Here is a 13520-nt window from a genome sequence, read left to right as displayed (position 1 = left end):
AACAATGCAGGACTTTTGCCTTTAACAGTCTTAAAGTTTAAGTGTACAGTTGCCCTATGAGAATAAACAAGAGATGGGAAGGAAAGAAGCCTGTTGAAGCCCCTCATCCCTGACTGGTTTATCCACAAATTGAAGATGGACTCAATCCAGTTGCTCAAGGCCTGCATAAACTAGGATTATGGACAATGCAAAGGAAATGCATGTACAGACTCTAAGGATGAGACTGACCTGACCTGAACTGGCAATCTAAAAATAAAGTGGTTGGATCCCCTCTGTAGACAATGCAGAGAGTTAGACAACTACAAAGGACGACTCATCATAAAGTCATTAAAACTTTCCTAAAATAACTACAAAATATATATTTTGTGACTTTTAAAAATATTTTGTTATTTTGATCATATTATAAAGTATAAATTCAAGGTTACAAGAATGTTTCTGTGTGGAGCGCCTGAAAGGAAACATGCATATTAAGAAGTTATGTCATCTCTGACAATTTAAACAGAACCTACATTTTAATTTCCTTATAACACAACAATTAATACTGTTACTACTATAAAATTCCTTTATCTAAACAGCATTATTAAGCATGCTTCTTGAAAATTAAATTACTTGGCCTTTTTGACTGAGTGTGGCTTTTATGTATAAGTTTTAATTGACATATTTTTGCATAATTTCAAACCTATAACACAAAAATATTCAAGGAACAATTGTAATTATTGCATAAATGCAAGAACCTTACCTGATTAGCAGGACATTTTTCAATATGAGCAACAATAATTTCTCCTGGTAGCTTGACTAAAACATAGGAAGCCATATTACAGAGGGCTATGTTATTTCCATCAAACGTAATAACACTCAGTTCAGACAGTACAGAACACTGACCTAAAAAAGAACTGCCATTTAATGAGGTTACCACAAAACTGAACACAGGGCATTTCTAAAAACTTTCAGTTCTAGCATTATTTGCTTTTGCATATATACTCATAGATAGATAGATAGATAGATAGATAGATAGATAGATAGATAGATAGATAGATAGATAGATAGACCTTGTTCTCCAGAGACTATATTGAACCACGAGCTGAACTAAGTGTTTAGGTTACTCAGCAGAAATACCTTAACCTGATTCTGTGTGCCCAGGGAAGGGGAGAATGTTTAAATTAAGGTTTTGCAGGCAGTGAATCTGCACAATATATGCATAAATATATACATATATTTGAGATACTGAGAAGGGACATTAGTGTCTTATCTTGAAAAAAAGACAAAGTGCAATATTGGTTTCATTGATGCTGCAAGGTTTTAAGTATGACCTCTCTTTAGCCTTTTTGTTCCCTTGGCAGGCTCATCCGCCAGTTTCTGCGGTTTCTAAGCATGAATAAAAACTGTAATTAGAGCTAAATGAAATATGAGGGTTCTGCCATTCAGAATAGTTAGTATTTAATTTATTTTTATTCATAAAATGTTGAAATCTTAACATTTCTACTGATAAAAATTCTGAAAAGCCTCAGCTAAAAAATATTGGTGTTCATGCTGCAGATGTAATTTCAATGTTTTCATTCAAAAAATACTTTTTTTTTATTCTCCAGGATGTCAATTCAAAGGTACCAAAATATTTAGTACATTTAATTCGTCTTAGCTGATGAATAGCTCTTTTTAATTCATTCCAGTATTTAACCTCATATTCCCATTGTAATAACCCTTTTAATTTATTACTTGATATTTACAGATAAAGGCTCCATATTTTATTTAAAAATAAAAGAGTGACTTACAGGGACATTCCCATTCTGGACAACAGCTATCAGTGTTAACTTGAACAGGCATTCCTCTAAAACCACAGTCAGGCTTCTGCACATCCTTGGGGCAGTTCCTTGAAAGATTGTATAACATCCAACTCGTATTAACACACACATACTGGCTGCATTTGTCAACAGGTTCAAGGTATCTTGGCTGTCACATAGGGAAAAAACAACCAGAGTCAACTTTAACTTCATTGACTTTATGAAGTCCAAGTGACTACTTGTTCATCTCCCAGCTCTGAGAGAGAATCAGCACATCTACCTGCCCCTCATCAGTTATTTCAGAATGACTTCCATTTGTGTTGTTGCAACCAGTGACAATGATGCATGTCCACTCACCTACACCCTTCCTGTTTTATTCAGTTTTGATGGAATACCCTATGTAAAGCATTATGCATGGAGGATGCATGTTATAATTAGTTGTAATCCAAAACATTTTAAGAAACACAAAATAATGCGTTTCCATTTTAAACCCTATGACACAGAAACAAATGTAAAAAGGAAAAGCCAGGGTTGGATTATGCAGTAACATCAAAATTCCAAGGATTATGGATTTTTCTGCACCTCAGAAATATATTTAGATATCTAGAAAACTCACATAGATTTAAAGCTTTTTTTTTTTCAGAGCAATACATCCAAGTGGCAGAATAAACCAGGGCAGTGTAACAGCAGCAACAAAATTATCCTCTAAAAATAACTGAGAATTTTAAAACAAGTAAATTAAATAGAAAATAGGAACAATTTTAAATCTCTGATATTAAGTAAGAAGAGTAACAGGATGGATTGAAAAGTAACATATATTTTAACATACAGGAGAAGGTAAGACTGATCATACCACACACTCAGAAGATGCAGATATCAGTGCATGCATCATCGTGCCAAAGTAAGCCTTGTCAGCTACAGCCGTCGTTCCTGAAGAGGAAGACAGAGCCATTTCACCACTAGAATGAGATAAATCTATTACAGCTCTGCTTTGCTCTGTGCCCTCTGTTACACCAAAATAAGGTGTAATGGATTTCTGTGTTGGGATTTTGGACCTATCTGATGTTGTTACATCCAGTACTCCAGAAATAGAGATATTTTTGACTGAGGTTGTATTTCTTAAAAATAGCAGACTCTGAACTGCAGTTACTGGCAAATAAGGTGGGGAAGATTTGTCAGTTGTGGTTGTCTCTGTCTTGGTAGCATTTTTTTGCTCATGTGAAGTCCGACCATCTTCTGAAATATCCAGAGTTTTTTCAAATAAAGTTGTGGTTTTAACTTCTGATCCTATATATGAGGTACTCTTAATCTGTGATAATAGACTTGTAGTACCAGTTGTTTTCATTATATTAATCTTTGGAGTTTCTCTAGTGCTCTGTGAAACTTGAGTTACTGCAGTTGTAAATAAAGATTTGTGTGTTTCTGTGGTGGTAGGAACTGAAGCTGAAGCTACATAAAAATCCAAACTGACAACAAAGGAATCAGCGGTTTTTGTAGTAATCCTAGAGGCTAGGGTAGTGCCTGAAGTAACTAATAAACTGGCCGAAGAACTAGGTAGCATTTTTGCAAAAATATAAGGTGCTTTGAAGGATGTAGCATTCACTGTTGTGTTCGTGATCACTGGTGTAGTGGATTGAGTGATGATTCCAGCTGGTATGTCTGATATTGTTCCATCTTCTTCTGAAGAACTTACCGAAGAACTCTGTTTTCCTAGAGAAACATTAGAGATATGAGTGATCTGAGGCGGAGGTGAAGGCATAGAGGGCTGGCTTTTTAAAGTGATTTCAGAGGCTGTAAGCATTAGTGAAGAAGGCATTACAATGGATGTTTTTAGTGCTGCTGAAAAGTTAGTAGAGAGATTAATTTTTAAAGTGAATTTTAAAAAATTCACAGAAGTTGCAGGGTCCATAATTGGAATTTTTGAAGTTCCTTGTGTATCTGAAGATGAAACTGATGCTTGGTAGCACTTACATTTTATATCAGTGATGATATGCTTTCGACTATGGGAATCAATGAAGAACATGTAGTCTGAGATGTCACATAAGATGGTACTGATGTTAATAGTAAGGTTGTAAATAATGACCTTGTAAAAGAAGGATCTTTGGAAATGAAAGTACCTGAACTTTGAGCCACAGGGTCAATTTTCAGTTCTGTATCTGAACTTTTTGGGTACTCTGTAAGTTCTGAAGTGGTTATTGATGTAGCATTTAGAGGTAATGCCAACGTCCTGAGAGGGAAGGCTGTAGACATAATGGATTTCATTGGCATCTTAGAAATGGATAACAATGAAAAGAAATCAGTGTGCATTATATGCTTATTTTCTGTTGAGGCTTTACTTACTGCAGACCTTTCAAAGATTGCTGAATTTACTAGAGTGGAAGCACCAGAAGGTACTGTATAAAGACTTTTGGAGGCAGCAATGGCACCTGCCATAGCTTTGGGCTTCAGGGAGTGAAACAGAGAATGCACTGGTGTAGGTACTCTGCATGCTGCAGAAGGACTTGAAGAAGTGTTTTTAGGGATTTGAGAAAATACTTGAGGTGAAGATACAGTAATTATTGGCAGAGCAGCAGAAATACTGCCCTTTTTAATGGAGATGTATGCTCAGGAACAGTAATTAACATTTACACTGAAGATGAAAATGGCTTTGGAGAAAAACTGGTTGAAGAACTAGCACTTAATGGCATCAAAGAAGTTTTAGACAATGTTTTTGCTGTTTTGAAATATGAAACTGATTAATTGAGGAACACTTGTCTCAGAACTAGAAAATCTAGTAGTTATAGGAATTTGAGGAGCAGTTGAAATAAGTGCAGAAATGAGAGCTGGGTAACCTAATGGCAGTTTGACTAATGCCAGACCTAGTTCTAGCAGACAAAGTAGATATAGAAGAAGTAGATGTGCTTAGTGTCAATCATGGACCAAGAAGAAATACAGGTCTTGTGAAAGTTTCTCTGTCAGCCCACAAAGCAGACAAAGACACTTCAGAGTGTATTTCTTCTCCCTTAGAATGACTGTCTGAAGGACTCTTACTCTTCCCAATCCCTGCAGGCAGCTCAGAAGAGGCAAAAGATACCCTGGAGGATAAAGTTGTTAGTGCTGAGGAAAGTCAAACTGTTCCTAGCTGAGATGTTTTGAGTGAAAAGGGAACTACCACTAGGGAAATGGGTGTTAATAATGCAGAATTTGTTGGAATAGGACTTGCACTGAGCAGGGTTGTTGGAGTTGTTATTGCAATGAGTAAATTAAAGATGCATTAGAGAAGGCAGCACGTTATGTGACTGATGAGGCTTGAAGAAGATGTGGAAAATCTGTTGAAGGGACGGGTTTGGAAAGGACAGTAGGGCTGACTGTGCTGTGAAGTACATCAGAAGGCTCCACTGTACTTGGTAATGAAAATGTTGAATAGGTGGCTTCACTAGATGCTTCCAATGAATAAAAGTCTGTAATGGACTGTAACGACACATTCATTCCCCTTGAAGCTGTGTTTGCATTCATGGTTATTTCGTCTGTCACACTGATGAAAGTTGATTTATTCCCTGAAGTAACAAATACAGGAGGTGTCTGAGGAAATCTCTCCGTGGTAGGACCCATGTGAGAGATTAATAGTGAAGGTTTCAGTCCAGTTTCTGGTTCTGTGGGTGTCACAGGTATGCCTAAAAGGAAAAATGTGTGTTTAACTGTCTTTTAAGAGTTATGAGTAAAGAAAAATAGCAAATCTATCTCTAATCAAATCCCATTTAAATATTAGCAAATTAGTTCTTGCCAATAGCTCCAGGTCATCTGATGACTTTGAGGAACTCAGCAGACTCAAAATGATTTCTAATTTTCTCTGTAAATGAAGTAGTTAGTTTTTTTATTATTGGTGAAAACCTTTATTTTTCAGGGCAATTTTGAAGTAACAAAGCAATTCCATAGAAAATTCAGTAAATACAAAATAGTAAAATATTTTAAATAAGTACAATACATCCTTGGAAGATGGTATACTAGATAACTTTGTACTAGCAAATATCAAGCATAATTCATTTAATTCAAAATTTGTACAATAAAATAAGATGTATTAAAATTAAATTTTAATGTTAAAACAATACTTTATCCCACAAAATAAGCAAATAATGTGATATCTTTACACACCAGAAATTACAAAATAAATTAAAAGAATTCGTTAGTGCTGTGTCATCCTCTGAAAAGACTGAACTTTTTTGCCCCAGCTATATTTCTTTCATTTGCGATCTCTCCCCCTTACAGATGTGTGATACACCAGCATTATATATCAAATATAGTTACTCTGAGTATAGCATAGCCACAAAAGATTATATGTATAACCCAGTATTAGAGAAATATGAGAATTCAACTCAAAATACAACTTGCTTGAATGCAGAACCTATATTTTGGATGACTGGGAATGGAGTTTATGTCTCATAGAGACAATCTTCAACAAAAAGTTGTTCTAAGAAAGCATTTAATTTTAAAAAATTTACATTTGATTAATCCTTTCCTGACATCTCTGGAGTAATTTATAAGAGTAGATCAACATAATAAAGAATACTTACAGTCTTCTGGATAAACACATCTCAGTGTGACCTCATCAAGGATCATGTTTTTGGGACAGTATGGCATGCATCCTTCAACCCTTTAAAATATTGCATAGTCAATTCTAGAGCCGCAATAGAAGTATATGTTAATTTTAAATTATTTTACGTTGTCTAAACAAACCATTAGAATGACTTATCAGAGTTCTAAGAACTTTCCAATGAAGTTATGATCATACCATTTTGAGGCATTTCAAGGTCAAAAAGTTATTGAGCAGCTTAATTCTATTTCTAAACTATTAGTAATTATTTGCATAGACTGATGAACGTAATAGCTTTGGAACATTCTGCTTCCACAACCAGGTGGAAGTTTAGATCCCTAAGCAGAAAGGTTTTTCACAGAATGATGAACTTGTCTACATGACTTTTGTTTTATCCAGATATGTTCATTTGAGATAGTAAAATATTCAGATTGACTCCATAAAGCCTTTTCTTGTGTTTTTTCAACACAGAAGAATGCAGACAAATCACTATATTCCCACGTTTTTTTCATTCCGGGAGGACTTGTCAATAAGAAAATTATGACATTAACAACCAGTGCTCCCATAAGGAAAAAGCTAAGAGTACCAACAGAGAAAAGTAGTCATCAGTATTACTAATCATAAATTGCATATGTCTAGGGAGTCTGAAATCCAAAATATCCTTCCTTTTACACTACACTGTGCCTTAAGCTTTTAGGCATTTTTCTTTTTAGTTTACTGTGGTTTCATAGAGACCAGGAGAGAACCACGGAGACAGGCAATCTGTTTATTAAATTCCAAGCTAACATCACCCCTCTGAAATCCCTCCCTTCACGCCAATGGGCATCTCCCAGTATAAAGTTCCCTCTTCTTACAGGAGAGGGCGTATTCCTCCCTTACTATTCCTATCATTTTTGATCTCTCTGACATAAACACCAGAAAGATGCAGTTGTTTTAGCATCATGGTGTGCTTGTTTAGGATGTAACTACAAATCCATAGAAGGAAATAGTCTTCATTTAAATAGCTTTCTACTTAACCACTACCAGAAGCTAATCCTCTGGGCTAAATACAAACCCTCTTATTCTTGTGTTGGAAAGTGAATATAAATGGGAATACAAACTGTGGGAAATGAGAGGCTTGGTACAAATGTTTTCATATGACTTGCTTTTCATAAGAATGATATTGAAATCTGGATAGTAAAACTAAATGGATATTGCAGCAGCAGTAATTTTCAGAAAGTATGTGGTATTCTTATTACAAAAAAAACCAATACAGTAGAAAAATTAGATAAATTTTACTTACAGAGGAAGAAATTTACATGCTATTCCTTCAGGATCACTACATGTCTTAAAACAAGGATTAGCACAAGATTCATATCGCCATTCACACATCCTTCTGTAAGGCACAGAAGCACTGAGTTCTGAGAAAGAAAGAAAGAAAGAAAGAAAGAAAGAAAGAAAGAAAGAAAGAAAGAAAGAAAGAAAGAAAGAAAGAAAGAGTTTTTATTGATTCTATAGTCAATAAACAATAAATTTACAGCTATTTATTTTTACAATATATTCTGTTTCAAAACCTAAAATATCAATTAAACATAGGGAAGATATTGTTGGTTGCAGATGCAGTACAATTACCCAATTTGTTTAAAATAATAAATATCTGTAGATTACTAATGAGATAATAACACACATTGTTTTGTGACATGTGACTTTCATTTTGAAAGAGGAAGCCAATGAAAATGTAGTTCAAAGATTATGTCACCATTTTATCTGTAAAAGTTAGAAAATAATAGCATTTTGAGATGGAATAGAAGAAAAAGAAATTAAAAATGGAATAAAATATTTGTTACTATCCCTGATGAAATACAAGAAAGAAAGTGCTCTGAAGGCAAGCAGAAAAAGAATGTATATCCTTGGAGATTATGCAAAAGGTACCTTCAATCCTAAAGCTGCTGAAATGTTTGAATTCTTCTGAATCATCATACTTTTCCAATTTAACACTGGATGAGGTGAGAATGATGAAGAAGCCTTTTTTACTATGCAGCTCAAAGGCACTGAGCCCTGGACTCCAGAGACCCTGGTGGTGGAAGAAGGTGGCTCTTCTCTGAAAGGAGGCACTTGCCTGCCACTGCTCCAACCCAACGGTTTCATTGTCATGTACATACAGAAAGTAGTTGGGTCTTTCAGCAGATTCAAGTGAAACAAGAGACAGAGCTTCCACAGAAGAAAAAAAATTAAATGGTGAGATTTGCACAGAAAACAACTTATAATTGAGATTAAATCCTACATGTTGGCTGTTAAGTATCTCCTTTTAAAAACCTGCTTTTCACAAAAAAAAAAAAAAAAAAAAAAAAAAAAAAGTTTTATGTTGCACATAAAAGAGTTAGAAATGCAGTGCAGGGACTAAAAGAGACTTCAAATGACCATATAATCCAGAACCACCAGGAAACTTATCAGTTAGACCAAAATTGCATTCAGCCTACTGCTACTAACCTTCAAAAATTATTCCTAGGCAGTCTCAGACTGGAACTTGCATATCTTGGGAGTTTTTCTCAAGTTTATACAACTGTTCAGCTTAGCAGTGCCAAAATTTCACTAGTAATTAATATCACACTGCAAGAGCATTGAGGTCAGGCTTTTTTTATATGCAGTCATGACCAAAAATACAGTAAGAAAATCTATGGCCAAATAAGAGACTTGACCTCTACTTGCCCATGCCAGAAATCAAAAGTGAAAAAATTCTCAGAAAATGGAAGAATTTATAGGAAGACTGACTTCATTCTTGATTTTCAACTTGAATACAGTCTTGAATTTCTTTCATTTAGAGGAATACTATCTCATCCCTCATTTCCATTTGGAAGTCATCTGTGTACTGCACAGATAAAATGAATTATTTACTTCCACTTTACATGGGGATTTGACAAGATTGAATTAATTCTTCTGTTGTATGTATTTTTTGTTTCAAAATCACATATAAAAACCTAATTTTCCCATGGTAAAAAGTATTCAAATGTTTGTAAACATAGTTTGAATTTTTTCTGTGGACAAAGCCCTTCTTTAAGTTGATTTTTGAGGGTTTGTGATTTTTTTCAATGAATTAAATTATTTGAGAAAGCAATGAAAAAATCTTTCTTGATTTAATTGGCACAATTTTCACATAGGTGAAGAAAGAAAAAAGATACAGAAGGAGAAATACTTAAGCGTTTATTTTTGTTTTAGAGTTTGGGTAAGTCTCTGATAAGTAAAACATAGACCTCAGGATTAGCTGTTCCCTAAGAAACTACCTTCTACATTGCTCAGAGATGCTGCTTATTGACAATGCAGAAATAGGCTGATCATTCTGAGTTGCACATTTTCTAGGTCAGGAAAAACAACAAATAAGGTGAAAACATAAAGTAGACCAAATTTTACTGGAGATAAAAATATCCTGCATTGACCTTCAGTGTTGATATTTGCTAGATGCTTGTGTAAGATTCACCAGCCATTCCAGTTATACAAGCTAATTGGATTTTTTTTCACAGAGTTCTGTTGACTTGCATTTTGTAATATTTCTAAAAGATATTTTATATTATTATATTATTATTATATATTAAATATATAATTTTTGAAAAGTCAACTTTAAAGCTGGAAGTGAGGTTTTCTAGTATTAAAAAAAAAAAAAAAATTTAATCCCTCCTTCACTTTGAAATTGGCCACTTATTCCAATAACTAAAAATTTCTAGACTATTACAGAAGATTTAGAAGATGCAGCAAAAATCATTCATGTAATTTGAGATATATATCTCACCATTAGCAAAACTGCTGAGAACACTTACATAAATCTTTATCTTTGAAAAGACCTGGAGTTATCATGAAACTGAAAATCACATTTCCATGTGCTCCAGTTCTAGGCAGGGGAAATATCCTTCTGCTGGATACATTAGCCCCTATAATCATGTCATTCACTCCAAAACTTGCCAAAATATAGGGTCCTTCACCAAGACCTAAGTGAAGAAAAATCAAATAGAACAAGAAAAAAATTCATCACATAATATACAAAAGTTTTAATTTTCCACTTGGTTCCACTTGGAATTGGAAACATGCATAACACTGTCCTTGACTTTAACCTTGGCAGGCAGCTAAGCACCATGCACCTGGTCACTCACGCCACTCCTCACAAAAGAATAAGAGGGGAAGAACTGAAAAAAACTCATGGGTGGAGATAAAGGCAGTATGGTTTGGTTTGAGTTTCTTTTATAGAGAAATAAGGAAAAATAAAAGGAAAGCAAAGAAAACAATTGCAAGAAAAGTGATGAAAAAGCCAAAATTCTTTGCTATCAGCTGACCAACATCGAGATGAACCCTAAGCAGTGTCACTCCTAGAAAACTTCCCCTCCAATTTCTATTGCTGAACTCAATATCGCATGTTCTCCAACATCCCTTTTGTCAGCTGGGGTCAGCTGTCCCAACTCTGTCCCCTTTAATTTCCCGTGCAGCCCCAGCTTGCTTACTGGTGGATGAGTATGGAACTGGGAAAGGCTTTGATCTGTGTAAGCAGTAGCTAAAACACTACTGTCATCACAGATACAAAATATATTATTAAAGGAATGTTAACTGTATGAAGAAAATAAGCCAAAACCAGTAACCAGTACTCCTTCCTACTTTTTCATAGAATCATAGAATAATTAATGTAAAAAAATACCTTTAAGACCACTGTCATGATATTCAATATTAAAGCCATGTCCTCAAACCTTTCTGAGTAAAACAAAATTCCCTATTACAAAGTAGTCAGCTATACCTAGCAAGATCTACAGACTACCATAGTAGGCCAGACAGGTGGAGGAGAAAAAAAATCATCTCTGTAATGATCCTCATTATAGGATGCACATCATCTTAGTCATCAAAAAGATACATTATAAGTCAGATTCATATCATTACAACTAGTCAAGCTTCCCTTTTCAGTATCTATTTCTCCCTATAAAGCGTGTATACAGTATCCAAATATAAGAAGGGATGACACAGGAATCCTTTCTGTTAAATGAATACCACTCTCATCCTAAGATACTGTTCTTTTTACAGCACAGTATTGTGAGACTTGTGTATAAAATCCCACAGCCTATCACATCATAGTCCAAATGTTGTAGGTCTCAGCTCTGATATTTATAGTACAAACACAAGGAAGTATCCTTCTAGAGCTTCTCCCTGACTGCTACTGTACACTGTAGGATGATGGATCAATCCACATCCCCCTCCCCCCCAAAGCATTATGAAGTTATTAATGGAGGCATTAAGGATTACTAGGGTCACTCAACACAGCTGGGCCACTAACCTTCATTCATTAAAAATAAAAACAATGTTAAAATTACATATATCAAGTCAAAGAAAAAGCCCATAAATTAACCATGGTTTTATAATGAGAATAGCAAATAGTACATACCTTGGTTGTAATGTTCACAGTCATAAGCTAAAAGAAAAAGAAAACAAGCATACTATTATTGTTGTTATTTTTATTATTGTTGTTGTTGTTGTTATTATTGTTACTATTACTACAAAGTAACAAAATAATCCATTCATATCTTCATACTTAAAATGTAAAGCTTGCTTTCAGGAGAGGAAATTTAATGTCCCACAAGGTATTTCAGTCAGCAATTTTATTTTCTTAGATTTTTGTTCAGTGACAGCAGACCTGACGCAGGAGAATTGTTCTACAGCTCAGAACCCTTCTTGCTGTCAACAAAGGTAATATACTGGGTCTCTTTGCAGCCCTACACAGAAAATTGGACATTCACCAGTGCCTTTCCCACAGTCTCTGCACTAACACACCCTGAGCATAGCCAGCCCTTTTCAGCAAGACCTTGGATTTGGGGGTATAAGGATGACACAGCTAACACAGAGACAGCCTGGGAGATGTGAACTATGTTTATTATCCACCTGCTTCTGTCATATTTGTATAATTGGGCAGAAAAAAGTCAGACATGCCTGTGAGAGGAGCTCTGACCAGCCCAGGTACATACCACAGAGTGAAGGAGATCGCCAGTGAATCGCTGCTCCTTGCTGGCAGCACTTGTGGGCATAAGCTGCAATACTGGTACACAAACAGTCACAGTCCCCACCAAGATTGCAGTTGCATGTGTCTGTGTGACAATTTCTGATAAAAGAAGTCACATCAATCTGGGGTGGGAAATAAGAAAACATGGTGACTTAATTGTATGAACTGTACAAATTCCAGTTGCAGCAGAAGTTTTACTTCTGGTCTGACTGAAACAATGAAACACAAAAATAATATTTTTCAAATTTTGGGCATATCCTACAAAAATGTACACTTCAAATGGTTAGCTTATAATTAAGTTAAAGGCGAAAAGAAAAATGCAAACAGTGATTACCAACATGCTTGTCCACACGCTGCTCATCGATTTTAAAGAGTTATTGAAGCTGGCAATTCTGCTTTTATAAGGCAAATACTGCCATCTGTAGTCATCCTGTCAGTTTTGCATGAACAACAAAATCAGAGCTCTGATTTTAATACCAAGTTATTAAAGTAATAATTTGTAGAGGGGGGTTTTCCCAGGACAAGAAAGCTTAAGACCACTGGTGAAAATATATTTCTACACTTATTAAGATTTTAATATAATTTGCCCACAAAACTTCATTAGATAAGAAACACACATTCTATAAAATCCTATCACAATATTTCATGGTTTCACATGATACACTATTTCTTGAGTTTAAATATTTTTATTTTTTTTTCTGGTAATTTTTAGCAACATTTCCAAAACAGTGTTCTTACTCAAAACATGAAATGTTTAAAGCAATGCTTCTCTTCAGTTTAGTCTCTGGTCTAGCTCAGTTTTAAAGCACTCAAATGGCACATGTCAAATTACAGAAACACCACCACAGTAACAAAGCAGTACTTATCTAACATGAAGACAGCTTCTCAGCTGGCAGTCGCTAGAAGCTGGCTGGGGCTGGATCAAGGGCAAAGAGATGTTATTGTGCTTTCAGTCTTTTTCTTGTTTTGAAAACAGGGATAACACTGGGGACATGGGGGACACGTGGGGGGACATGAGAACTAGCTCTATTGAAAGTGGCAGTAGTAGCTTTGTAGGAATCATCAAACAGGAAACTGGGTCCAGAAATCTCAACCTGTCTCTCCTGACTGCAGAACAGCATCTCTCCATGGGTCAGCTGCATCCTGCTCTTGTGATAAACTGGGAGCC

At 35.2% G+C, this 13520-nt stretch overlaps 1 protein-coding gene across 1 annotated transcript in view; it reads right to left on the bottom strand.

Annotated features, from left to right (window-relative positions):
- OTOGL (otogelin like) overlaps positions 1-13520 on the bottom strand; it is an 88672-nt gene that overhangs the window by 22023 nt on the left and 53129 nt on the right. The window contains exons 30-40 of the mRNA XM_062492510.1: positions 12318-12474; positions 11741-11767; positions 10140-10307; positions 8260-8538; positions 7631-7748; positions 6329-6408; positions 5142-5431; positions 3896-4046; positions 2632-3569; positions 1770-1947; positions 740-882 (exon numbers count right to left, since the gene is read on the bottom strand). Of these exons, the coding sequence (XP_062348494.1) occupies positions 740-882; positions 1770-1947; positions 2632-3569; positions 3896-4046; positions 5142-5431; positions 6329-6408; positions 7631-7748; positions 8260-8538; positions 10140-10307; positions 11741-11767; positions 12318-12474 (2529 nt within the window). The remainder of the gene's footprint in view (positions 1-739; positions 883-1769; positions 1948-2631; positions 3570-3895; positions 4047-5141; positions 5432-6328; positions 6409-7630; positions 7749-8259; positions 8539-10139; positions 10308-11740; positions 11768-12317; positions 12475-13520) is intronic.

This window comes from Cinclus cinclus, chromosome 4 (genome assembly GCF_963662255.1).
Source record: "Cinclus cinclus chromosome 4, bCinCin1.1, whole genome shotgun sequence".
Taxonomy (NCBI): domain Eukaryota; kingdom Metazoa; phylum Chordata; class Aves; order Passeriformes; family Cinclidae; genus Cinclus; species Cinclus cinclus.
Note: the sequence above shows the minus strand (reverse complement) of the source record. Positions and strands in the feature narration are given on the sequence as shown.